The sequence below is a fragment of the Botrytis deweyae genome, assembly GCF_014898535.1.
Source record: "Botrytis deweyae strain B1 chromosome Unknown BDEW_007, whole genome shotgun sequence".
Lineage (NCBI taxonomy): Eukaryota > Fungi > Ascomycota > Leotiomycetes > Helotiales > Sclerotiniaceae > Botrytis > Botrytis deweyae.
In genome coordinates, this window is record NW_024066214.1 from 286339 (window position 1) to 313073 (window position 26735).

The following is a 26735-nucleotide window of genomic DNA, read 5'->3' on the forward strand; positions in this document are numbered from 1 at the left end:
ATGCAGATGGAATGTAATAGAGATGGAGATGACATGGAAAAAAGCTCTAGGAAATCGAATATGAGAATGAGAATGAAAATGAAAGTGGAGTGGCATATGGAGTTTTGGGGTTTTGAATTCGATGGTGAAGTGGTTGGGGAGATGATGAACTGGGGAGGGGGATTGGAGAGGTGGAACGGAGAGGTGGTGTGGATGGTAGAAATGGCAGAAATAGTAAGAATTTGAAAATGAGAGAAGAGGAGAAGAGGAAAAAAAACTTGAATTTAAAAATAACATATCAACTCGATCTACCCAGCAAAAAAGAGGCAAGAGAGAGAAAACAGAGAAGAAAAGATATCAATAGGCAGAAAGTAGAGGAGAAGAGGAATAATCGAAAAGGTTGTATATCATTCTCAGCATTCTACTGATATATCATAAGATTACAATATTAGCATTACTTTCCCTAACCTAAGGTTACATCCACTCTTTCAATAACTCCCCCCCTACCGCATCTCCAGATCGCCACGTTCTCGTTTTCCAAATCTTTATATCTAGCTCTACATTCTCATTCTTATCCTCATCCTCATCTAGCTCCAGCTTCAGCTTTAGTTCTAGTTCCAATACCATTCTCGCATCTTCAATTTCATTCTCCTTTATATACCTACTCATCTCACCCACTCGCCCTCTACTATATCTCTGCCTCATCATCTCCACCTCATCTCATCGCATCGCCATCATCTTCACCTTCATCTTCATCTTCAACCCATTAATCTAATCTAATCTCTTCATACTCTTCCCATCCCATCTACCCATCTCATCTACCCATCCCATCTACCCATCTCATCTACCCATCTCATCTACCCATCTCATCTACCCATCTCAACCATCCCATCTCGCTCCCCATCTCCATTCCCACCTCTCCATTCCCACCTCTCCATTCCCACCCTTCCATTCCCACCCTTCCTCACCCAAACCAGCACATCCTACCTCCTACCTAGATACTTATAACTTCCCAGTCATCAACATTCCATTCCATTCCATCTCCTCTCATCTCCCCTCATCTCCCCTCATCTCCCCTCATCTCCCCTCATCTCCCCTCATCTCCCCTCATCTCCCCTCATCTCCCCTCATCTCCCCTTATCTCTAAACTCCAAACTCCAAACTCCAAACTCCAACACCCTTCTCCAACACCAAACCTAAACCTAAACCCCAGCGGAAATAATATAATATAATATAATATAATAAATCCCCTACGCCCAAAACACAGATTTATACACACACACACACATACACACATACATATTATATATCTATAACAAATATCTAGACTAGTTGAATACCTAGAGTCTAAATAAACAATAAACATCCCACTAAATGTGATATAAGAATCAATTATCCTAAAAATCAAAATCAAAATATCGTAGAGCTTTCTACTTTTCGAATGTAAAAAGAATACTTCATCTCAATCTCGCTCTCAACCTCACTCTTAATCTCATGCGCATCCTGAACCCTCACTCTCACCCACTCACTCACAATCTCACTTTCACAAAAACACATAACAAACAAAAGCAATAACAACACCGATGAGAATCACCCTTTTCAATTCATATCATTTCACATCTATAAATATGTATGTATGTATGCAATTGAGCGCAGCTCAACTCAACTCATCCACACCGATCCGCCCCCCATTCATTCATATCCACTCAATCGAATTCCTCACCTCCATTCTCCCATCTATCCTACTGAGATCTCTCTCCCCCCCTTCCACTCTCCCAATCAACCCTCCCACTCCCACTCAAACTTCCATCCCTCCATATTAAATCTCCTCTCCCAAAAGCTAAACACAAGAAGCATAGGCACCACACACATACACTATTTCTGGAAAAAGTAAAGAGTAAGAAACCAAAAAACCGAGAGGTATCCATCCATTTTCATCATAATGTCATCATATCTCTCCCTTTCATAGCATGAAATCCCAATTCATATCATATCCATTGAGGGCGAAATTCACAAGCCCAACAAATCATCAGAGCATCCCTTCTCCCATCACCATCATCATGACCTCCATCCATATTCCTCGTCCTCTCATCACCCCACCCCGTAAGAAATCCATTCCTCCATCCCGAGCCCTCATCCAGTCCATTCAACCAAATCCAAATATTCGCAAAAGTATTATTATTTCGTATTGTTGTTATTTTGTTTTGTTCCTGTTATTGTAACGGGGGGTATTCTAAGTAATTCGCTAACACATCGCTCGCAACACACGCCCAATCCTTTGATTTACTTAAAAAGTTTCTGATTCGCCACTATGATTGCTGGCAATACTACCAAATGTATCTATGAATTTATTAGAATATATAACACAGATAAAATCGGATTGATTCACTTACTTCTCTTAACATTTCTTCTAATAACTGTCTCATCCCTACTCAATTCCCCACTCTTACTAGTCACACTCATACTTCTTGGACCAGTAGGTTTTCTCGTTGGAACACCCAAAGCACCGCTCAATCTTCTAGAAGCAGATTGAGGATTGGCATCCCCATTATCGTCTTGCAAATGTTCATTACTCAAAGGACTTGGCTTTGCAGATTTGTTGCGAATGTTGAGTGGTTTCTCAGGCACAATTGGTTCCTTGGGAGGTCTGGCAGGAGCTTGACCTGAAGCAGAACGATCTGAATATCCACCATCGGAAATGGGTGAGAGTCTTCCTTCGGTGTTAGTTGTTGCTTGACTATAACGATGGTTTGCATTAGGTGGTAAACGATTGATGCTAGTTGATGAGCCCCAATTGATGGACGAAGGGGACATTGGTGGAGGTTGATCAAAGTTTTGAGCTTGTGATTCGAGATGAGTTTGGTAACGGTGGGTTGGACCTTGACGAGGTTGTGGATGTTGAAGGTTCAAAGAATTTCGATGAGCTTTATATTTTGGATCTTCGACACCTGGTAAGACACCAGGGAGAAGACTGAGAGGAATCTCCTCATTCAAAAATTGTTGATGAAGTTGTTCTGAAGAAAAGCCAGAGTGTAATTTATCATCAGATCTAGCGAGTGATCTAACAGATCTGGGGGTGGCAGGTGATTCAACACGTGTAGGCTCAATGAACTTATCGTGATCATAATCTCGCTCTCGATCTTGATCAGTTTGTTCTTGTTCAGTTTGATATGTGCCAAGTCCGGAGTCCGATCTTGATGGAGGTGAATTGTAATGTTCAGGCTCCTTGCTACCACTCTTACGACCACTATTTCGGAAACCCTTAAACACAGTTGATGCGGTAGTCTCAGACCATCGAGATACTTTAGGAATCCAACCAGAAGAACTGCTTGACTTGTGTTTCTTGTTCTTATCCGTCTCAGTCCGAGGAGTATTGTCGTTGCTCAAAGAGCCAGATGCCTTGTATTGTTGAGGGGGGGTGTCCAATGGTAGAGACTCTCCACGTTCACGGAAAGTCTCACGAGTAGGGGTGAGAACATCTGCATCATTCTCGAATTGATTGTTGAGAATTTCCTGCTCGTGTGGACTGAGCTCATCCTCATCTTCATCCTCCTCATCATCTTCAGGTACTGTACTAATTCGATGATCCGAAAATTTACGTCCATCAAACCCTCGGTTTGTGTTGCGAGATTGGGAGGGTTGAATGGAAAGGGGTCCAGATTGACTTCCATGGCTTGCAGTGGAAGTACCGGCATTGCCCTCAGGTACATAGCCACGATCTTGTTCAGAGCGTCCTTCGGGGAAATCATCATAATCCAAAGCACCATTCTGAAGACCTTGAGCAACCTTGAGACCTTCAACATCCCCAAGTAATTGAACAAGCATATCTTCAATCTTCCCAAGATCATTTGTACTTCTCTTGCTTAGACCTTTCAAAGCTCGGCGGAAAACATTTCTTCGCTTCGTAGGGAGATCTTCATACAGCTCGGCGGATCTGATTGAGCGAGGTGCACTTTGTGGTAGAGGTCGTGGCCCATTGATGACTTTTTGAACCGACTTTTCGGTGTTACCTTGTACTTCCGTGATAATGACATCTTCAGTATCGGCAAGCAATCTCTTCATATCCTCGAAAGAATTTCTCATCTCAGCAGCAGCTCGAACAAGAGTGACGAGAATTTCTGTATCGCGCGCGCTACGTTGAGCATCACGAACAGTGAGATGATCCATCAAAGCAACGATATCCTTGGATTGGATGCGATCAATACCGTTACCAGTTGAACTATCATATAATGGAGATCCCATTCCTTGAGACATACCACTGAGATGTCGAGAGTGACCAGGATGGAATTGGTCACCGTTCAATGCATCTGTTGCATTTCCGAGTTCATGATCCATGAAGTCCACTCCCTTTCCTTTATTGACATGTTGTTCTGGAGTCTGACCGCCCGCAGAACGAGCATTGGGAGCTGACGAGATGTATCCCTCATCCTTGTGTAAGCCGTTTGGACTACCAGCATAGAGCTTCTCATTGTATGCTCGATTAGCATTTTGGAAACCCGCTTGATTCAAAAGTTCTCGATCAAGGCCGGTACCATTACCAAGAGCAGCAATTGGACTTGTATCTTCATATGGATTTGTAATGAGGGTATCACGCTTTCTTTCTCCAGAAGTTCTTCCCCACTCATCCTCATGCTCACCACTGACCTCTCTGCTGTGGCCAGCCAAAGCAGCAGAAACTCCTGCGCCAGTAGCGGCATCAATCAATGCAGCTTCTGCTTCATGAAGAGCAGATGCAGAGTCAGAGCTCTGTGTTCGCTTAGCTTGTGGTGGAGTGACTTGATTTGGCCAGTGATCACGACTTCCTTGTTGTGTACCGCCAATTGGCCCTTGAATGATGGATGGGTTTGTTGTAACTTCTGATGCATCATCGCCATAACCAATCTCAGGCATTGGGTCATGCATATCTGGAAGACCACTTGCAGACATCTTAGGTTGATCAGTCATTTGGCTGATCTCGCTAAGGTTGTCAATACTGTGGCGAGGAGAAGAAAGTTTCTGGCCATCTGATGTACGATCCTTGAAAGACTTCTGTAATGGCGCTCCAGTGTCTTCTTTGCGTTCCTCATACTTGAGATTGTCTGCATCATTATTGTTGCTCATTCTTTCACGGGCCTTGGCCAATAGTGCTGCAGCTGCAGCTCCCAGCGCGCCAGCTCCAAGCTTCTCCTTGGTATTTGACTTGGACATCTCAACCTTTCTTCCATTCTCATCGATGTCATACTCCTTATCATACTTCGTAGGGCTCTGTGATTTGGCGGGGCTGTCGCCACGGCTTGTAAAGTTTCTTTCAGAATCATCGTCGAAGGAATCGTATGAAGCCTTGCGATTAACTTGGCTACTGCTTCCGGGGTATGAGTTAGTAGCGGTGGTGACTTCAGAAGCATTAACCAATGAAGCCACATGCGATTCGACTCCGATAGGTGTATTGACGAAATTTGGTTTCCCACCAACCCCTTGAATATTCTGACCAGTTGAGACATCGCGAGTATCAAAGCTATCGTCGGTAAAGTTGGTCAATCGCTTGTTTTCAAGGCTCAATTCCGAGTCAAAATCGCGATTTCGGTCATTCTCCTGATGCTGTTCTTCCCAGTATTGAACATCCCCATCTTGAGTAAGCTCTGAATCGGACAGTCCACCGGTTCGAACTTCCGAAAAGTCATGACGATTGTGAATATTATCAGAGGACTCAAGTGACTTCATGGACTGGTTGTGCTGAGCAGTCTTTGCCAATGAGGAGTATGACGCGGTGCTCTGAGTCAATCTAGAGTCTCGATGATCTTGAAGTGGCCCGTCTTCGTTTTCGGTATAGCCTGAGACACTCTGGATTGGACTCAGACCACGTCTTTCATGGCCATAAGGAACGTATCTGAGTGGAGGAGGTACTTCCTGGGTGTTTTGGTAATAAGGATGTTGTGGCTCGGCCTCAAGCAGTTCTGAATCTTCATCGTCGGGGGTATCTTGTTCATTGTGATGATGAATTGCTGCCAAACCAGCACCAGCGGCAGCACCAGCAAGACCAGCTTTAACTGTATTGGAATGACCTCCGTTGTGTTCCTCTGAAACCATTGAATCGTCGAGATCGGGATCGTAGAATTCCCGCATGGGTACTTTTCTTCCATTTTCATCCAATTCATATTCCTGTCCACGTAACTGCTGTTCGCTGTTTTGACTGTGAAGACTGAGATTTCCACGAGAAAAGTTGGAATGCTGAGTACCCAAGCCGTGCTGCAGATTGACCGGTGTTCGATTTGGTGTTCGAGAAGCTGGCGAAGTGACGTCTTTTCGGGCAGTGACCTCTTGAACAGGTGTCACACGCTGTGAGCTAGCGGAGTGAGGTCTTTCAGACTCGGCTGATAAGATCGAGGTTCTGGTGATATCGGAGGCATTGATCGCGCTCATTAGTGGCATAGGAGGCGCCAGACTAAGACTATCTCTCTCTTCTGTAGGTGAAAGCTCACCCCCTAAGCTGTTGCCACGACTGTGATTTTTTCTCCTGCGTCGTCGTTCTTTCTTTTCATCTATCACCGATTCTTGTGATTGATGTTTCTGTAAAGCAGCTGCTGTCAAGGCACCAACCCCGGCGCCTAACGCAGCGGTTTCGAGACCTCGACTCTTCTTCTTCTTCACCTTTTCATTATGCACAACAGTTTCTTCCGATTCGCCTCGGTCGAAACTTCGTGGTGAGTCCGAATCCCTCACCTGGTCTCTTCGACTCTTCCCCGAAATCACCTCTCCATCATTAAGTGTCACCTTTGGCCCCCCTGATATGCTGGATATACCACTTCCGACGGAACTTCGACGCTCTGTACGCTTACTTGACTCTCTCTTCAATGCTGATAATTCGGGTAAGATCAGACGACGGATGGCATCTTCAACAGTCTCCAGTAACTTGGGATTGTTGATGGAAGAATTTTTAGAAGCTCCAGATCTAACGGAAAGTCTGTCAGAATTGCGACTGATTTGGGAATCTAGAAGACCCGAATCGGCCCCGGACATTAAAGATTCTTCGGCTTGGCTTCGACTTGATCTTCTTCGTGGCGACTTGATCCCTTCTGTAAGCTTCTCACCACTAACACTTCGACTTCGACTTCTTCGTTGTTTTCTTCGGTGTTCTGATCTATCACCTCGAACCTTTGACATGGCTTTTTGTGCCACGATTCGCTCTCTACTAAGACTTCGGCTTCTTCGACGCGATGGCGTTCCTGATTTCTCCGATACAGCACTAGGAGCCAGGCCGCTAGCCGCTTCAGCAACCAAAGGTTCGTCTCTTGTCAAACTTCGGCTCCGTCTTCGCTCGGGAGATCTGGTATGTCCATCGAGGAAACTATCGGCAGGCATTGATGATATTTCTGAAGCATTATACAAAACACTCTTCGATCCTAACTCTGTGGGTATCAGCGGACTTCCATGTCTCATTATCTCAACTTCGATCGGTCTCCCACCACTCCTAGAAGTGACGTTGGATTCTTCAGTCATCGATCTAAAGGAGCTCATGCTGGCTTCGTCTTCTGGCGCAGATTTGTGATTTTCCTTGTTGACGTCCGATAAGGAGATGCGCTGGGTATATGATGGCCTTCGAGAACCTTTTCTGGATTCCGTAATCTGAATGTGGTCGTGAGCTGACTTGCTTCGGTGCTTCGATGATGGTGTAACTTTGACACGAACCGATGGCCTTCGACTTCTATCTTCTTTCCCACCTTCAAAATACTCAATCAACAATGAAGTTTGAGACTTGTTGTTTGATAAACTACTTAAACTATCGTGCTTCTTCTTCTTTCGGGTAGCGATGGTGACTGGAGCACCGTCATCAGGTATTGTGTATGCACTCTTCTCCGTTACTCTTGACCCAAGTTCCGTCGTCTCGTTTTCGTTCTCGGCGTCACTATCCGCAGTACTTGTTTCCGTTGGCGCAGGTAGAGGGGGAGCTCTGGATTTTCTCGATTCGACACCCATTATGATAACTCCTCACAATTCGAATAGACGAACGGAGGGATGCATCAGCGGTAAGTATGGAATGGGGGGTATCGAGTGGTTTGTGTAATGTACAAGAAATGCCGGTAAGAAAATTGGAGAAAAAAGATGAATCGAGTTATCCTTTCGAATGCTGGGATCGAATGCTTGGTCCTCAGCCCCCCAGGATGCAGCTGAGGCTTTTCCCTTTTGCAGTTGTGACCCGAATTAAGAGGTAAAAAGAAGGGGGGAAAAAAGAGAGAATGCGAAGATTGAAGCGCCCAAGAAACCAATAAACCCTCTGCGGGATATTATCGAGGCACCGAGGAGGATAATTAAGAGTTGATTTGAAGCTCTATTATTATGGAGATATTTGGGGGTTGATCTTTTCGAAATAGGCTGGATGGAAGGGAAGTTGTGCGTTGGCGATTTTTGTTTATGCAGCTTGGATTGTTTGATACGTTCTGATCCAATGAAAAATTAGTTGTCAGCGATTAAATTTGGGTATGAAGGATTTCTCTTAACCAATTGAAAGTTGAAGCTGTCACCGTCGCACTCTGGACTTTTGATGATTGATCAATTCTATCGGGATGTTTACCATGAATTGATGGGATGGATAGATGGTAGTTGTGTATGGTACAAGCTGAAGACAGATAGATTGGTAGGTGGTAGGTATCTTGGGAAGATCAGGCCAAGGTAGGTAGGTAGTAGGTATCCTGGGATGATTCAAATATAAGGCCAAGGGTAGATGCGTTTGAGATATTTTGATTGCGATTGCGATTGCGACCGAGTACCTATTGGAATTCGAGGAGTGAGGAAGAAGGGATTCCGAGGTCGAAAGTGATGGGTAGGGAAGGTGTAAGGGATAGAGAGGCAGGAAGGGAAGGGTTACAAGAGTTACAAGAGTTACAAGAGATAGCCAAGTTTACGAGTCCATGATGATTTTTATTCCTCCTAGGTTACCGCCTTTCTCTTCTTAGGTATATATCTAGTAATTCGATGAATAAATACAATTAATTGGGTAGGTATGGATACCCGTGAATACCTAGCCACAATACAATCAAATCATCACAATCACAATCACAATCACAATATCATAATAACTTCAGAAATTCACTCAACCCAAAGCAGTGAGAAACGGTGCCCAAAGGCATATATATATATATATATATGGCATATCATTTGGCTCGTGTTGAAGCGGATGAAGCTTCTTTGATCGTCATTTTATACTTCCGTCTCTCCTTAGTCGACAGTTTACTAGGTATACCTACCTAGTAGATACTCCTAGCTACTTCACTACCTAGGTAGCTACCTAGTATTCCCATCAAACCATCACCCTCAATTCAATCCCTTCAATCTCTTCAAACTAAACCAAAATCACCCCATTACCTCAACCCTTCCAATGGCATACAAGCATCATATATCGGGTTGTGACAAGACTCTCTCGCCACCTCCATACAATCCATCCAATCCATACAGTCCATACAGTCCAATCCAGTCAGCACATCCAATGCAAGAATCCGAGAAAGTACCAAAACATAGTTTCCCACCTCAAAATGTTACCCCAAACTCCCATGAAAATGAGGGGCACAATCAATAAACATATCAAATACTTCACACAGACTATCGACCCCCAAACCAAGTAATAAGTAGCTAGCACGGTGGTATTCCCAACCCCCAAAATTTCCCATGACAGATTCACAGCCATCGACATTATTCCAAGGCACGCACATGTTACATACTCCGTAGTCGATAGCTAGCTCCCTACCTAGTAATCATTTTATTGTACAGAATATTGGTACTCCATCCAAAACCAAGTTCCATTTCACAATTGACACCATCCCTCTTCTCCTAAAACAAACCTCAACCTCAACCTCCATAAACCCCCAAAAAAATCCCCCCATTCTAATTGGTTACACTCATATGTCAATCAAAGACATGGATGACGGACCGTTGACCGTTTCAAGGATGGTAGCGTTGGATGTCTGGGTATCTCATCATAGCGGCTGATAAGTGTTCGGACTTCACTTGTCAGAATGTCAAGGAAGCGAGCTGTAAGTCTGAAAAGTCTGAATTTAGTAATTTAGTAAGGGTACAAAGTATTGGTTTCTGGGACAACGGGGTTTGTTTGTTAAGGAGTGAGGTGTGATGAATGAAATGGCTGGGAATATTAGAAGTAACTCTTGGGTTTATGATTGATGTTTATTTAATGGTAATATCTTTACGAGTATAAACTAATAGATGTTATACTGCAATACTCGAGATATCTGAAATTAGGTAGGTAGATATGTAGGTATATCAAAACAAATCAAACATTTCGCAACTAGGACAGGATACACAATACCTATCTACTCGAGTAGTATCTAGATAATTATAGTTAAGAAGTTCGTTCGTTCATTTTCATCAATACAGTACAAAATACCTTTTCTCATTAAATAGTTATATAATCCATCTCCCCATAAATCTATAACCACAACCACAGAATCACAAACCCAATTAAAATTCCATGAAGCTATTCCCATTTTCACTTTCCTTACCCCTTTTTTTCTCTCTTCTTTCCATCCATTCATTTACCAGTATTTATCATTTATTATACATCTCTATCTACCTATCTACCTACCCCGCACTACTGTAATTCCTATTATAAGGAGTTTATATCTCATTATATCCCATCTTATCTCATCCCATCACATCTCATCTCATCTTATATCATATAAACCACTAAAGATACTAAAGATAAATAAATAACATCATCTACAAAGTACGAGTGATTTCCTCGGAAAATACATAAATTAAGATTACATTACATTACATCATTTATACAGATATCTGAACCTTTATCTTTGGTTTAGTCGATCGAGCTTTCGAGCTTTCGAGCTTTGGTTCTTTCGTTCTTGTGTTGTTTTGGGGTGAGGTGTCTGGATTTGGAGATTGGGGGTTTTTGTGGTTAGGTGGTAGTGAGTAGTGAGTATATAAGTTAAGTATTGAGTTAGAGTTTAGGAGCACTGAGGGGATTGGAGATGGATACATAGTACTCCGTAGATAGGTATTCGATGGTGGGATTCTGGATTCTGGGGAGTTTTGGATGGGATGGGGAAGTGTGATTGGTGGGCTGGCTGAATGGTAGTGATGGAAAGTAGGTACTCATATGTAAGTGCTCGCGCAAGAAGATTACCTTGGTGATGGATGGTATTATGGGACAAGAGGATTTGGATATGTCGAAGGTATGCGCTCTCAGTTTTCTAGGTTTGTATCATGTTTTTTTGGTTTTGGATATAGCTTCTCTGTTTCAAGTGTATTCCCTGGGCTGTTTTATAACAGATATATCTTCGGATTGTCACTGTCGGAGGAGGTGTAGCGCGTTGAATTTCTGGTTTCTGAACCATGGTCAGTGGCTATAAATACACAGGAAGCTGGAGGCCATTTCAAAGTTTCTCAACCCCAAATCAAGCAAATATCATAATTGGAGATGTGGCGTTCAGCACTCTTGTGATTGCTAGCTTCCAAGTTGCTCTTCTATTTATGGATGGTATAGTAGCCATCGAGAAATAGACATCATTGTACTTCTTACGAGGCTAAGAGTAGCCTCTAGCTTGCTGTTATAAAAACACTATCATCATCATTATTGTTGAGTCCTATCAATATCCTCTTCACGTCGTCGAATAAGTGTAACGATTTCATTACGATGTTCGTTTCTACCACTACAAAAAAATTCCGTCATCTTTCTCAGTACACACCTCTTGATATTCTTCATCATCGAAGTCCCCAAAATTCACACAAAAAGATTCGAGACTCCAATGTCCTATGCAAATGATACCTTTCACGATTCGCACAAGTGTGACAGAACACATCTGAAACGAGTTCAAGCTCTCTCATCTATGTTTATCCCCTTTTCGATAGTCTCTCTGGGACTTTATACTATACCCTGATCCCAAATATCGAGCATTGAAACTTGGGGATCGGGCAGGGGAAGCTCTACATATCCAGATTCAATATTCTTGTAGAAAGAAGATTACGTATCAATTGCAAAGTAATACAATCCAATCCTTGAATCAAGGGTTATAGGATGTCTCTCTTTCTTAGAAAATAGCACATTGATATCATCTCCTTTAACCATCTCTTGGTATTCATTTTACTCAAATGTTTTCAATTTTATATAAGAGATGTTGGTAATGTACACAACAAAAATAACAATACGAAGAAAGATCTCGAGAATGACAATGAGATAGTGTTGCGAGAGCATTTACTCCTCAAATCCATAACGTACACCAAGCGCTTGACTGAAGCTGTGATATTCATACAATCAATGCGCAGATATTGTGATATATGAATCCCACAACTCCTGTAATCCTGTATCAAGCTTCCCATACAACATGACATCTCTCTTCCATCAAAGGACAAAGTACGTCGTTATATACTCTGCCCGAAGCCCAGAATATCCTAGTAAATAAATCCCCTCATCTCTCAAAAACTCATCCCAAAGAAGAAAATTACTCCAGCCGTTGCTAGGTAATCAGCTCACATATCAGATGTGGAACTAGCAATCCATCCATCTCATACCTATAAATAAGAATCAAATCTCATCTCCGATCCGATTTCTCGACATGCGGGATGTGAAGCAAGAGACAAAGTGTGATTAGGCTGTTTTTTTTTTCTTCGATTCTCCGATCCCGTCGTCTCGGCGAATTTGGAAAGTGATGTGAAGAGTGAGTTGGGTTTGTTTTATTTTCATGTTTTCAATATCTTTTTTATTGTTCTACCTAGGTGGATGACTTTGATTGCCATTTTTATCTCAAAGTTGTATTTCACAGTGAGAAATTGTGGGTTGGTTGATCGATTGATCGACGATATATGCGAATACGGGTAATTCTCGATGAGAATACATATAATGAGGCTGTGGTTGTAGTAATATTTCCAAAGTCTACACATGCCCGCAAGTCATTTGAGGGTGTTGGTGGCTGAATACTCACTACCCTGATAGGTTATATCTATTTGATAATTTATTTTTATAGGGTTGAAGTTTTTGCAAGATGGGGAGATTATATATTGCGAGGATGGTGCAGTATCGATACTTATTAGGACAGAGAGGAATACATGTTCATCTAAATCATCAATATCCGTATCATTTTGATTACCATACACTCTCATTTATCATAACTATAAAACCACCCTCTGAATTCTCGATAATCTTCCCTCCAAATATCACAAGACAAAAAAAATGCTATCTAAGGCTCTCTCATCTCCATCCTCATCCTTCGTATACCTTTATTCTGGGGATTGCGGGAATATGAATGGAGAATGGAAAATAATATTGGTCATCAGGTATGCGAAGCGCAAGATACTGAGCGAACAGATATAATTTTTGCTGTTGAGGGATTGGATTCGAAATTTTGATGATATATATTAGATATATATTAGGTATATATTAATCAATACATCAAAAATAACAACAGCAACAAACACATCGAAAATCTCTACATAAACTCCCCTCCTCCGCACACATTAACAACTTTACTTCCTGAAGTTCTCATTCACCTAGTTGTATAAAATCCTTTTGCGTTTTTAAAATGAGTATTCTGTCTTTGTACAGATTTGGAACTTATCGGTGGTTTAGATATTTGTATATCTTCTAGTGCTGGAGAATGATGAATCATGGTTTTTCTAGTTAGGTTCAGTGACCGAGATGCGTGGAAATTGGATGTGCTTATATAAGGAGTTGTATATATGTATAAGTACGTGAAGATTAATTGATTTTGAAATATAAAAGTACTTTGTTAGTTGGATTTTTTTAATATGGTTATTTGGTTAGAATCCCTAAGACATCGATGACAAGGTGCTCGTGGATGTTTTTCTGTGTCATAGATATGTGAAGTTATCATGGAAACCCATTTAAATTACAGATCGGCGATATCTACATGGTATACATACTATAGTTGTAAATTCGAGACTGGACGAACTACAAAATGACAGCAAGAATCGCGATTCTCCAAACAACGACAAGTTAGACGACAGTGATGATTTCACCAGGTTTCTTTTCGTCAAAGATGGAAGCGGAGATTGTAGGGGATGTGCAGTTTGTAATGGGATGTATGATGATAGTATGGTGTGTGAAGTTTTCTGTGCTTCGTTCTTAGTTCTCTATGGGCGCAATGATGAGGTGTTTATTGTTCTGATACTGTGTGAAGATGGTGAGTGAAGTGATTTTTATATATCCCTCGAATGCTTTTTTGAATACCTACTAAACACTTATTCTATCTTTCCCAGCCTGCAAATTTCTATAAGAAGACCAAAGAGTATGCTGTAACACGATAACCACAGTTCGATAGCATTGTTGCAAAAGGATGAAATGGTTTGTTGGCCGAGAAAACATATCATTCAGAGAATTCAAGCAGACGTGTTTTGAGAAGTGGAAGGAGGGTGGTGATGTTGAATATGGGTTGTGGAAGATTCGATATTAGACGTTGAGGATCAAGTGATGACAACTACCTAATAATAGTTGATAGCAAAATATGTAAAATTCGACGAAAAGTATGTGATTAACTAAGAGGACAAAAATGATCATCGTAGATATCAAAAGATGAGATAGGGAAAAGACGGATGAGCATTCTTCGAGTGAAGGCCTCAGAGGAGATTCCTTGGGGTGGGTCTTTGAGCCTGATTTATTGGCTTATTGATTGGGAGAAAATGAACTGGATGAGTGATTTATATAGGGAAAATTACTTTTTTTGAGAATAGTTTTAGGGAGTGGAATGACTCAGATGATCAGTTTTGTATTATGAGGCTTTCGATTGTTATGATGTAAGGATGCAATTCTCTTTGCGATTCCGCAGGAGCACTTTCATTCTTCATTTACACAGCAGGACCTGGAAAAATAAAGTTCTCTATCATCAATAAATAACAAATAAACACACGAGAAGAGAATCGGCGCAAGGAAAGCTGAGATGGGATGAGAATAGCATGCTGTGGTACAAAACTTGAGCCCGGGATATGATCGAGTGGTTAATGACTGAATAGATTCGAAGAGTGGAGTGAAAAGCAGGATTCTATAGGTACAAAATGATGATAGTAAAATAAAGATATTTAATAGTGACACTATGCATAAAAACATCTCAAATAGACGACAAAAATCAAACACGGCAGCGATAATCAGATTCACAATATTAAAAGATCTCCATGAGCTCTCCAGAAATCGTTATGAAGACAACTTGTCAGCAGTTGCAAAAATCAGATCATCTGCAATGTACGACTGACATCCTGAACAACCTCGTTAGGTGGGTTTAATGTTGTTTAAAGTGAAGCGAAAAGAAGGGTCCAAAAAGTGGGTTTATATACCTTCTCTAAGTATGGAATGTGTCTGCTGAGATACAAAGTGAGGTCAAGTAAGCATATACGAATCCAAGAGATGAAAGAACATAGCGAGTGATCTCGACTTCGCTTAAAAAGGAACGAATTGTCGTTTATATAACGACGCTTGGATACACTCACCTTTAGGTATAGTTTAAAAGACACTGGTGGAGAACCCTCATGTTCGGCATGGCTGGTCACGATATTTCTAACTTCTAAGGCTCACGTGGCCAAGAAAACTGCTGCACTGCACAAATATTGGCAGCTGAAGAGGTTCGTGGAGGAATGCATTACTAGTCGAGATATCCAAATCGACAGCGCTAGAGATTCACTGAACAGTCATAAAAGTGTAGTGATGGCATAAAATTTCGACAGCAAGAACGGTAGCACAAACGACAAAAAGAGGGGAAACAGAGGGAAAACAGACCACATTATGAATGAAAGAATATGGTTTCTGGCTACCTTTACTTTTGAATTCAGTCTTTCCCCTAGAACAGTTTTGTACGCTCTTCACTTGGGCAAATTGCCGATTTGATGTACGAGTTGATGTAAATAGATGTCGGTATATATAGTAGACTGTTGATGCTGGTTTCACTTAGTTTCGCTTAGTGACTTCTCGTTAGTTGAGTTAAACTAGTTGGGTAGTCACGGTTTGAATCGATGCTAGTTGCAGCTTTGTCCATTCGGACTTTTCTACGTAAATTCATTTCGTGAGTTCAGAAATGGCAATAAAAAAGATAACATGAGTTCTTCACGTATGAAGGTTATGGAAAGCAATCTATCGAAGTTTGATGTTCTGGAGCTTCTATATAGGGGCTTGGCCAATATCAGGTTTGTACCATTCACAGAGCGGGACTATCCGCGGCAAACCGAGTCTACCGAGCCAACTTCTTCCCCATCTCAACTTGCCATCTAGGCCCAAATCGTTTCGTAACCCCAAAACTGAGAACTTGCTGATCCATCCAATAATGGCTAGTATCGTAAATAGCTACCCGTCTCCAATGACTTGCAGCAAAGGTTGCGCAATCACTGATCCGACACAGCTGAAAATTGTCCGTACAAATATACATACTGCTACACCACACGAACTTCGTTTGGGGAGAAACTCCGTGAGCCTATTTTTGCATGAGTTGAAAATTCTCAAAATGGTTTATTGACGTCATGAAGGGGATATACTAACATCAGGGGGACTATCCAATGAAGTCTCTTCTCCGCAGTCCACCCAAACCATAAAAGACCAGCAGGATAAATAGCAGCAGCAAGTAAAACATTTTCTCTCATGCGATCTTCCGGTCGGAGAATAAGTTTTCCAGATCCATCTAATCGACCTGCAGCACGAGCTTCTCCATGCATGATAGCATCCGACCGTTTTCCTCCCACAAAACCTGTAAAAATATAGCCTATGAGCCCAGGATATATGTCAGCTCGACTTCTACCCCAGAGAAATCATACAGCTCCTCCCGATGGCTGGAAATTGAAGATAGCCCAATATCTTTAGTTGATCAGTTATTGACTTTTTTAAAATGACTACCACCCTTTTCATTCTATGTTGAATGGATGGCGAAGTCGGCAAGGGAGCAAAATTAGCTCGATGGGATGTAATGTTCCCACCAGCAAGTTCCTCGACAACTGGGGTTCGTCTTGCGAGTGTCTCAGGAAGGCAAAATAACAATAGAATCAATATTAACTCTCCATAGATAGTCTGAAACCATTGGGTACTTCTCCAGCCCCATTTTTTTGCTACTTCTCCAACAATAATCGGAGCTAGAAACTGCCCAAGCATAGGACTCAGGAAGAATATCCCCGTCGCACGACCGCGCTTTTTTGGCTCCCAAATATCCGCAATAGTTTCTGTACCAATAGCTAAGAAAGAGGCAGCTGAGCCCCTCCTAAATCTCTCATTACAGTCAGCATTGTCATTGAAGTAGATATTGTGGTAATAGCACTCCATAATGTGAAAAATGCGAAAGATGCCAGGTATATTGTCCGACGGCCAAATAGTCCCGAAAAGGCAGACCACCAGAGTGGAAATATCGACATCACTAGAAGATACATAACCACAGCAAGATTGGTGAGTGTTTAAAAGCATGGAAGTCTTCCGATAGTTCAGTGAGTGCAACTGCGCAGAGGGTCAGCACTTGTAGCAGCATGAAATGTGGTAATCGAGTGATAGGGAAGACATAAAGACTCACGAAAGAATATAGCACTTCCTAGAGGTGCCACGGCACCTGCCACCGCAGCAATGAATGTCATTAACCATTAAGTACCATTTTTATAGCTTTGTGGATATTTGACTTCTGGTATAATAGTCAATAGCCCAAGTAGTCCTCGCCGTTTTGATCGTGGTACTACCATTGCCGTAGGGGGATGCTCCAACGCCGGGCTCAATCCTTCGCTCGGAGTAGTTTCTGGACGCACAGAAGCTGGACTAGTAGACTGGTTAAATGACTCAATTTCCTCGCTCGACTCTACATCTTGGGTAGCTGTGGTTTTTGGATCGTGAATCTCTTGAGGGAGTGCTCTGTTGGCCTCTGCCTTTTCTCATCTACCACCATTCTGTTGTACACAACACAGACCAAGAACATGCAGTTAAAATAAAACTTCTGTTTAGAATTGTAGGATTGAGATAATTTTGGTAGATATCTGAATGTGAATAGAGATTTTTTGTCGAGAAAAAAAGATGCGAGTGATGAAGAAAAAACAAAAAGGAGCAGATAGAACGAGCTCAAAGGGCCAGAGAAAAAAAAACTTATTTCATGCGTCTGTACGTCAATGAACCGTCAGCTTCGAAGGTCTCGATGGGGACGGGATAACTCGATGCCGCGAACCAAATATACCGATAAGTTTGAAGCTTACGAAACTCGGAGACCCTTCCGTTGACAAATGTTCTAATTTCGGAAGCTCCGATGATGTCGTCGGGCTCGAGCCCGGAAGCTAGTCCAACGTTATCTAATCTCAATTTGGAAGATCAACCGTCGCCCTCCAGTTTCTCCGTCTCGGTCTTCGAGTTTAGCTCAAAAGAACTGGGGGTAATGTGCTCCTTTGATATAAGAAGCACTCTTCAGTAGTCTATAAAAAGTTTTCTTAACTCACTATAACACACCATCTCCGAATATTCATCACATCAACTTCTCAAACTTTCTGCAATATCGTATTCATCAGTTTAAGATATGGAGAACGTTCTTATTATCGGAGCCACTGGAAACATCGGTGTCGCAGCAGTACTTGGAGCCCTGCAATCTAAGCGGCATGTGCTTGCAATAGTGAGGAATCAGGCCTCTGTAGACAAATTATTCAAACATGTGGGAACAAAGAACGGCATCACAACAGTCGAGGCCGACATCATGTCGGAAGGAGGAGTGCAAACTGTGGTGGACCAAGTCCGGGCTGGGAAACTGCCAGGTTTTCAACACGTTTACTCTGCTGGTAAGACCATAATATCCCTGATTTGTTCTTTGCTAATTCTTAATGAAGCTGGAGGTGCATACGGTGCAACGCCTTTGACTGAGCTAACCCTCAAGGAATTGCGTCAAATCATGAGTGTCAACTTTGAATCCAACTTTTGTAAGATCTCTATAGTTGTAGTAGCAGCTTTGATATACCCACTAACTTCCATAGTCGCTTATCGTGCAACCATCCCATATTTGCTGGAGCAAAAGAAAGCAACTAGCTTCACACTCTGCACCGGAGCACAGGGTAATATTGGGGCTCGCGCAGCACCAGCCATCTCACAAGGTCCCCTCTTCTCGAGGACAGAGCGCTCCTGCTTCATTCCATCCTGTTGCCCATCACCTCCATTGTACAACTGGGCAAGCGTTCAACCGAACCGAACCTCTAACACTATTTAATCAGAATTTTCAGTGAAGATATGGATACTCGAGCACCAAAAACGCAGAAGGTGACAACGGCTTGTGATCCCTGCCGAGGCCGGAAGGTAGCAGCAGGTCCAATGTAGATTATAGCGACATTTACTAAATTCCGTTGACAGGTCAAATGTGATGGTCATCAACCAGGTATTACCCACCAACTAAGTATTGAGTTTTCAACGTCACTTATATGTGCTAATCATTCCATTCTCATAGTGTGCGGACCATGCGAGAAAAGGTCAAAGTCAGTTTCCTGCACTTGGGTCACGGACTTTTCACGTGCTCCAGCATCCGCAGATTATATCAGACGCCTCGAAGATCAAATCAAACTGCTGGAAGCACGTAACAGTCAAGATTGCCAGATCTCACCCAGCAACAACCAAAGTTCAAATAGTGCTTCTAGTGCCTCAGAAGACTTATCAGCAGAGACCAAAAGTAGTCATGGAGCTACGACTTCAGCTTCACCTGCATCTGCAACATGGCTTTCTACAGTTGCGTGGGAGGGATACCCGTCAATGAATACGCCGGAAATGAGCACCAATCAATGGCAGTCTAATTTGGCTCCCACAATCAGCCCAGGGCTAGTTCCTTCATTTCAAGAGCTCTCAAAAAGCATTGATACTATGTGCACCTCTAGCATTCGTCCCATACATAGAATTGTAGTGGATCATGATCACGGGACCGATGTTGTTGAGAACACTTTTGCACAAAGTTTCATGCAAGAAGTGGAGAAATTAGTCGCAGAGAAAATCGGTGAAGCATCCCCATCTGCATCAAATATTCTTGGCTTTGGTCCTAATACTTCCCCATCCCCAGTGTCATCTTATGGATCACGACAAAGAGATCCGGAGTACGTTTTACCAGCTCGGGAGCGAGCCGATAGCCTACTCACATCTTATTTTGAGAACGTTCATGTTTTATATCCATTTTTGGATAAATTGGACTTCCAAGAAGAGTATGAGAAAATTTGGAGCTGCGACAACTGCAAATCTGATCAAGGGGCGTTAATTTGTCTAATCAACTCGGTATTCGCTATTAGCAGCCGCCAAACGAGAACAACAGTTTCAAGCCATGAGAATATGGCTGTCATCTTTTGCAGAAGAGCACAAGGATTCCTCAACAGTCAAGAGTGTTCAGTCCGTTCAGTTCAGTCATATCTTCTCTTGGCGTTATATTTTCAAAGCATGGGCGAGTCTCGTATGTGCTGGTTATATGTTGGGAACGCAATACGCACAGCTCAGATGCTTGAAGTTCACTTACCTGAAACAAGCGAACGAATAGCCAAAAGTCAAGCTAGAAACTCGCTTCGTAAAGCTTGGCATAGTTGTGTTCTTATGGATAGAGAAGTTTCAATGTCATATAGTCGACCATCTATGATCGATCCACAAGCTGCTGCTATTATCCCGCTCCCCGTACTTGTGGAGGAAGATGACTATCAGCCGATACACAATGAAGAAGAGCCCATCGGAAAGCCGCAAGCTTATACTGCTGATTTCTATAAGTCTTGTATAGAACTTTGCGGTGTTTTACATGCCGTACTTTTCGGTTCACGGTATAGCCAATCTAATATCAATCTAATAGAAGGTCGTTACACTTCCGAGAATGTCGCATCTCCTGGAGCGAACGTTTCCATTATCAGTCTACAGGAAAGGTTGTCAAATTGGGAACGAGACAATCCTGAGCATCTCAGGATTGAGCAGCATCCCACATACAACGATCTAAGTGCTATATCAACCCGTCGAAGAGGGGTTCTTCACCAAAGGTACGAACTCAGATACATGCACAAGCGAATCATGACATCAAACTAACAGTATTCCAAGATATCTCCACATTCAATTATTGTTGTTGACCCCCGTTCTTCAGAAACTCATTGGCACCGAGTTTCAAGAAAAAGCAGAACGTACCCGTCTTGGAAGTTTACTCTCTCATCGAATCTCTCTCCAATGTGCAATTGTATGTGTCAAAATTGCCCAAGAAGCTATCGATACTATACACCATCGCGAGACTTTAGGTTCGAATGAGATCTCTCCATGGTGGTGCAATGTAATATTCTTGTACAAGTCTGCAACAGTATTGATCGCAGGAGGTCTTTGCCCTTCAATCGTGGCTGAAATATCAGAAACCGCAATGCATGAAAGTTTCTCCAAAGCCACTGCAATTCTCAGACAACACACTACTTTCAACTCGTCAGTCCTCCGTCTAGTCACCATATTAGATATCCTGTTCCAAATCGTGCCTCAAAAATTCTCCCGCTTGAAGAAAGCTTCTCAACGGGTTGAAGCCGAGGCCAGGCCACCTACCCCCAATGACGATAACAGCGCGGCAACATTCCAGTACTGGTGTCCGATAAAACCAATCCGTCATGCCGCATCTGCTCATCAAGATACCGTGCATCGTAGCCCCGAAAATAGTGGTTCATCTCAGATTCTCACGGATTTGGACCGGCGTTTTGACACGGACGATTTTACATGGCTTAATAAGATGCCTTTTGATACTTGAGGAAGTCCTGGTATTCGAGTTGGTGAAATGATTGTGTCGGAATCGAAAAATCACAATAGAATAATGGATGCTTAGATGCATAGCCGCTCGAAGACTGGGAGCCGTGGAATGACCAATCGATCTGAGACAGATGTGCCTAGGTACTCACCAATAGTTGCAAAAGGGTGTTTCCATATGCCTTAAAGAAAACAAGCTGCACAGCCGTGAAGTATTGATACCTACCTATCCTCAATCCCAGAATAAAGATGGATGAACGTGTCTCAATTCTTATGATGACCTCTACTCAAGCACATCATTATATGATCGTTGTCCACATATATTTCTCCTCAGATTTTTCATATGTATATATATTGACAGTTATCGTTCCACATGATCATGGATCTCTCATATCATCTGAATTTTCTCATGGTCCAAATTACTCCTGGCACCAATGTGTAACGCACAGTATAATGGATTTCTATGGATTTTGGCGTTAGCTCTCGGTGTAATATGGAGGTTTATTATACCTACCTACTAGGTAGGTAGGCAGATCTTCTCATTCACTCGAATAACTGAGAACTTTCCGATGTATATCTACATTGTTCAGAACTTGACTCAGCAAAATTACGATGATCAATTCTTCCAACCTATAACATGAGACGAGAACACGCGGTGCTGTATTTCTTCCCATCAGATGAAAATATGCTAATATTCCTAATATAGCGTGATATGTTTCAAAACGTAAAATGTACAATGATAAATTTCCCCCACCCCACAAAAATCTACAACTTACTCCCCACCAGACTCCCTCCATCCAACGGGATCGTCGCCCCATTAACATAACTCCCCGCCTTACTAGCCAAGAACAAACAAGCACCTGCGACATCCTCCTTACTTCCAATCCTCCCCAGCGGAATCCCACTCACAATCTCGTTTTTGAAATTCTTGAGCGTAGCTGCCATCATTTTACTTTCAAATGGTCCACATGCGAGTACATTACTCGTGATATTTCTCTTCCCCAGATGATTCGCGAGAACTCTGCTTAATTGATGTAATCCTGCTTTACTTGCGGAATATGAAAAGGTTTCGAGAGAGGGGACGCGAATTCCATCTACGGAGCCGATATTGATGATACGTGCTGGATCTTCTGGGGTAGAAGCTGCTTCCATAAGAGGAGTAAGTGCTTGAGTAAGAGTAAAGACTCTTGTGAGATTCAGAGTCAAAACTCTCGTCCACGCCGCATCAGGGAATTCCGCATAAGGAGCTCCCCAATTACTTCCCGAGTTATTGACTAAGATATGTAATTTCGATTCTTTCTTTTGCAATTCATCGACCATGCGTTTGCAATCTTCGAGTTTGTAAAAGTCGGCTGGGATGGCGTGTGCGGATCCTTTGCCTGTGGGAAAGAAGAATTAGCTTGGTTGTGTCGCACGAATGGAGAGATGTCGAGGTGCCTACCTAGCGCATTCAATTCTGTGCAGGCTTCTTCGCAGGCTTTGGCATCGCGGGATGAGATGTAGACTTTGGCTCCGTTTGTGACGAAGCCTTCGGATATCATTCGTCCGATTCCCTTTGCGCCGCCGGTAACAAGAACGACTTTGTCCTATTGGGTTTGTGAGTTTATGGATTAGTGATGGAGAGTTTGGTCGATTACCTTGACGTTGAAGAGATTTGCGGCATCCATGATTGTTAGAAGATTATGAAGTGTTTATCTTGCGAAGAATAAGGAAAGGAATGATTTGATGTTGGTGATCAAGGAGGTCGAGAGGAACCACATCTTTTATCGTGCCGAGGTTTCGACGGAAATGACGGAAAGCTTTGGTGTGGCGTAAGGGTGGGTTGTTTTCTATGCTAGGTAAATTATGCTTATATGCTACCTAGGTAATTATAATAGTATGGGGAATGCCCATGGAGCGAGTAATTGTGATTGTGATTTAGAGCCTGCAAAAAATCATCGTGACAGCGTTCTTACGGATATTTGTGTATGGCGCCAGGGTAATGGTTTTTCTACACTATATCAGATCGCACACGGTTATGTGGTGGGTTACCTGCAATACAAAGGTATGAGGGGTGATTGTGAATATGAATTGGAACAACTATAGGGCCTTGAACAAGTGAGAGGGGAGGGCCATAAGGAGTTGCTTCTTCATATTTGCACTCCCATTCCCAGACACACATGGTCTAAAACAAATGTGCGCAATACGAAACCCCATGTAAACGGTATCTGGGGTTAAGGTTTGTCTGAGCCTCGGCTTGACTAAGAACCGGGGTAAGCTCAGCTTACTACCTACCCGACCACGCCTATCGTAGTACCTACCTTAGTGGTGATATGCATAACCGATATATGATATATAAATAATATATACACCATGTAAATGTATTTACATTATGTAAACAGTTTTATATAATATACTACATTATCCCATATTAGCATTATATATACACTATATAAAAAATTTTATATCGTATATACACTATATAAAAAATAATATGAGGTAACTATAAAAAAGCTTTAAAACTAAAAAAAAGAATCTTTGATATTAACTTAATAAATAATTACCTAATCAAATTAATACTAAAGATTTTTTTTTTTTTTTTATCAAAACAATATATACTACTACTACATTATAGGGAATATTAATTTGAATAAAATGACTTAGTAATATTAAAATATATTTGATATTTGAAAAAAAATAATTAAAAAATAATTATTATTGCTTATTAAGTATATAAAAAAGTTTACACTATATAAATTTTTTTATATCATATAAAAAGTTTATATAATGTAAAGAATTCTATACTGTATATATATTATATAAATTCTCAATATCATATATATATTATATAAAATATTTATATCATATATACACCATTTACCGGTTATGTATAGCTCCACTAAGGTACCGGTGGACCTACTTTTATTAGCGCCACAATTGCCACAGATGGATACCCCCACTAGCTGGAGAGTTACATAAGCACGTGATAAGTAACCCGTGGAGGAAGGTCATGCGTTTTTGGTCTTATTAAATAAATTATTGAAACATCTGCACAACAGGAAAACTCATTCACGATTTACACTTCGCGATTTCTGAGTACCTACCTAGGTAGAGAAGAGTGAGATAAGACTACATCATCAGAATCAACTAAGGAAGAAGATTGAAAAAAAGAGTAACATCCATGGCATCAGAACTCAGTTTATCCGGTCCGTCAAGCTTCCATGAAAATTTTGAAATGGTACTAATAAACCATCAGAAACACGTGCTCTCCTCAAAGCCCAATTCGAAGGTCAAGATCCAGCTCAGCACGGCGAGAGATGGGATCAGCTCTGGAGAGACAATGTGATTCCATGGGACAACGAGTCGCCCAATCCAGCACTGATTGATATCTTAAATGAGCGAGAAGATCTAGCTTCGAAGAAAGCTGATGGTTCGAGAAAGAAAGCCTTGGTAGCGGGATGTGGTAAGGGTTATGATGTATTGCTGTTAAGTGCTATGGGTTATGATGCTTATGGGCTGGATATTTCCGAGACAGGTTTGCAGGGGGCTAAGGACACCGAAAAGGAGAAAGATGGGAAAGGTCTGTATGAACCGAGAGACGGAATCGAGAAAGGAAATGTTACGTGGATAGCCGGAGACTTCTTCAAGGATGATTTTTTGACAGTCGTTAATGGAGAGAAAAGCTTTGATTTGATCTATGATTACACGGTATGTGATTCTTTGAGTCTATTATTGTCTAGAATACTAAATCTTGAGAAAGTTTGGTTGTGCATTACCTCCTAGTCTAAGGCCTGCATGGTCTAAACGATATCATGAGCTTCTGTCTCCAGAAGGAAGACTTGTCTGTCTTGAATTCCCCACTACTAAATCTCCATCAATTGGAGGACCGCCATGGGCTATGCCTCCAAGAATTTATGAAGGTCATTTGCCTCGTCCAGGTGAAGTATTGCCATATAATGAGGAGGACTGTGAGTTAGAAGTCGAGAAACTTGGCCTACCACACAAGAATGGCCTTCGGCGTATTGCACACTTTCACCCTAAAAGAACCAACAGGGGTGGATATGATGCAGATGGCAAGATAAATGATTGGGTCAGTGTTTGGTCGCACTAGCTAGAGTCCCGCTTATGATTAGAATATGAACTCAAGTGCTCCTTAGTTACGGTGTTTTTATGGTGCTCTCCGAAGGGAATTATAGTGTTCGCCCAATCCGAATCCGTGTCGATAGTATGCCAGATGAATCGTCTCGGGTTTGTCTGTTCCAGGCTCAATCTTTTGGGCAGCTCCGTTCTGCAAAACACAAATCTCAACGTTATATGTCTTTGCGAGAGCAAGAAGTTCCAAATGACCACCCCATTCCGCAGTATCTCTAATCTTGTGAATATAATTCTCGAGAGGTTCGTCTAAAAATGGAACAAAATCATCTGGGTGTCCTTCGATATATGTTGCGGCTGCTTTGCGCACCACTTTGTAGCGCTGATCGTCCTTCAATCCTTCTGCTTCAGCTCCAAGAGGTATTCCGGCTTGTGATAGTTGATCAGCTATGGCAGAGAAAAGGCAATGTCCATCTGGTCTGATTTGTTTCTCCTGTAAATTTCTCGATACGAATTCCTCCTGCATTCGTTTCCTCTCTACTTCTTTTTCATCAGGCATATTCGCGGCTTCTTTCTTAGCTTCCTCTACAGCAGCTTCTTGTTCTGCTGCTCTTCGTGCAAGCCTTTCTTTCTGTCGATTGCGTTTTTTGGGCTGTCCTGACTCAGATTGTGTTGTTTCCGCAATTGTGGATTTCTCTAAAGAGTCGGTAATATTGTTGACACCATTTACGTCAGTCGCATTCGCAGAAGCTTCCGAAGCTTCCTCGTCAAGCTCTGGAACATCATCGATATCCGGAACATTATCACCATCCAAAGATGCTATCTCTTGAGCTTGCCGTTCCTTCAATTGTCGTTCCAGTTCCTCACATTCGTTATTTACACCTTTGCGAGTCTTCTTCGATGCGCCTTTCTTCTTTTGTGTTATACGTCCTTGCAGATCTTTTTGCTCCTTACGATGTCGACTTTGCATATCTTCGAAGCTCTCCATCTTTATTTCGTGTTTTAGATTTTTGTGGCAGATGTTTTGTTG

General features: G+C 42.0%; 7 protein-coding genes across 7 annotated transcripts; 2 read left to right on the top strand and 5 right to left on the bottom strand.

The window, feature by feature from the left end:
* Positions 1–1763: 1763 nt before the first annotated feature.
* EAE98_003792 (uncharacterized protein) lies at positions 1764–8421 on the bottom strand. Its single transcript, XM_038951412.1, has 2 exons — positions 2373–8421; positions 1764–2319 (listed from the first exon to the last, which is right to left on the bottom strand). Exons 1-2 carry the CDS (start codon positions 7930–7932, stop codon positions 2267–2269), a joined length of 5613 nt encoding a protein of 1870 aa, XP_038811885.1. The 5' UTR covers positions 7933–8421; the 3' UTR covers positions 1764–2266.
* Positions 8422–16185: 7764 nt separating this feature from the next.
* EAE98_003793 (uncharacterized protein) lies at positions 16186–17526 on the bottom strand (the record flags this gene model as incomplete). The annotated part of the gene is made up of 6 exons (XM_038951413.1): positions 16186–16245; positions 16346–16388; positions 16454–16673; positions 16726–17162; positions 17332–17392; positions 17466–17526. 6 exons carry the CDS (start codon positions 17524–17526, stop codon positions 16186–16188), a joined length of 882 nt encoding a protein of 293 aa, XP_038811886.1.
* A 6-nt stretch (positions 17527–17532) lies between these two features.
* On the bottom strand, positions 17533–17828 carry EAE98_003794 (uncharacterized protein; the record flags this gene model as incomplete). The annotated part of the gene is given in 2 exon segments (XM_038951414.1): positions 17533–17808; positions 17823–17828. The coding sequence occupies 2 exon segments, from the start codon at positions 17826–17828 to the stop codon at positions 17533–17535; spliced, it is 282 nt and encodes a 93-aa protein (XP_038811887.1).
* Positions 17829–18443: 615 nt separating this feature from the next.
* Positions 18444–21638, top strand: EAE98_003795 (uncharacterized protein; the record flags this gene model as incomplete). The annotated part of the gene is made up of 7 exons (XM_038951415.1): positions 18444–18699; positions 18748–18837; positions 18892–19072; positions 19126–19207; positions 19262–19286; positions 19356–20901; positions 20960–21638. The coding sequence occupies 7 exons, from the start codon at positions 18444–18446 to the stop codon at positions 21636–21638; spliced, it is 2859 nt and encodes a 952-aa protein (XP_038811888.1).
* A 761-nt stretch (positions 21639–22399) lies between these two features.
* Positions 22400–23301, bottom strand: EAE98_003796 (uncharacterized protein; the record flags this gene model as incomplete). The annotated part of the gene is made up of 3 exons (XM_038951416.1): positions 22400–23013; positions 23076–23220; positions 23272–23301. The coding sequence occupies 3 exons, from the start codon at positions 23299–23301 to the stop codon at positions 22400–22402; spliced, it is 789 nt and encodes a 262-aa protein (XP_038811889.1).
* A 1493-nt stretch (positions 23302–24794) lies between these two features.
* EAE98_003797 (uncharacterized protein) lies at positions 24795–25724 on the top strand (the record flags this gene model as incomplete). The annotated part of the gene is made up of 3 exons (XM_038951417.1): positions 24795–24819; positions 24870–25321; positions 25374–25724. 3 exons carry the CDS (start codon positions 24795–24797, stop codon positions 25722–25724), a joined length of 828 nt encoding a protein of 275 aa, XP_038811890.1.
* A 57-nt stretch (positions 25725–25781) lies between these two features.
* EAE98_003798 (uncharacterized protein) lies at positions 25782–26693 on the bottom strand (the record flags this gene model as incomplete). Its single annotated transcript, XM_038951418.1, has 1 exon — positions 25782–26693. One exon carries the CDS (start codon positions 26691–26693, stop codon positions 25782–25784), a length of 912 nt encoding a protein of 303 aa, XP_038811891.1.
* Between the last annotated feature and the right edge of the window lie 42 nt (positions 26694–26735).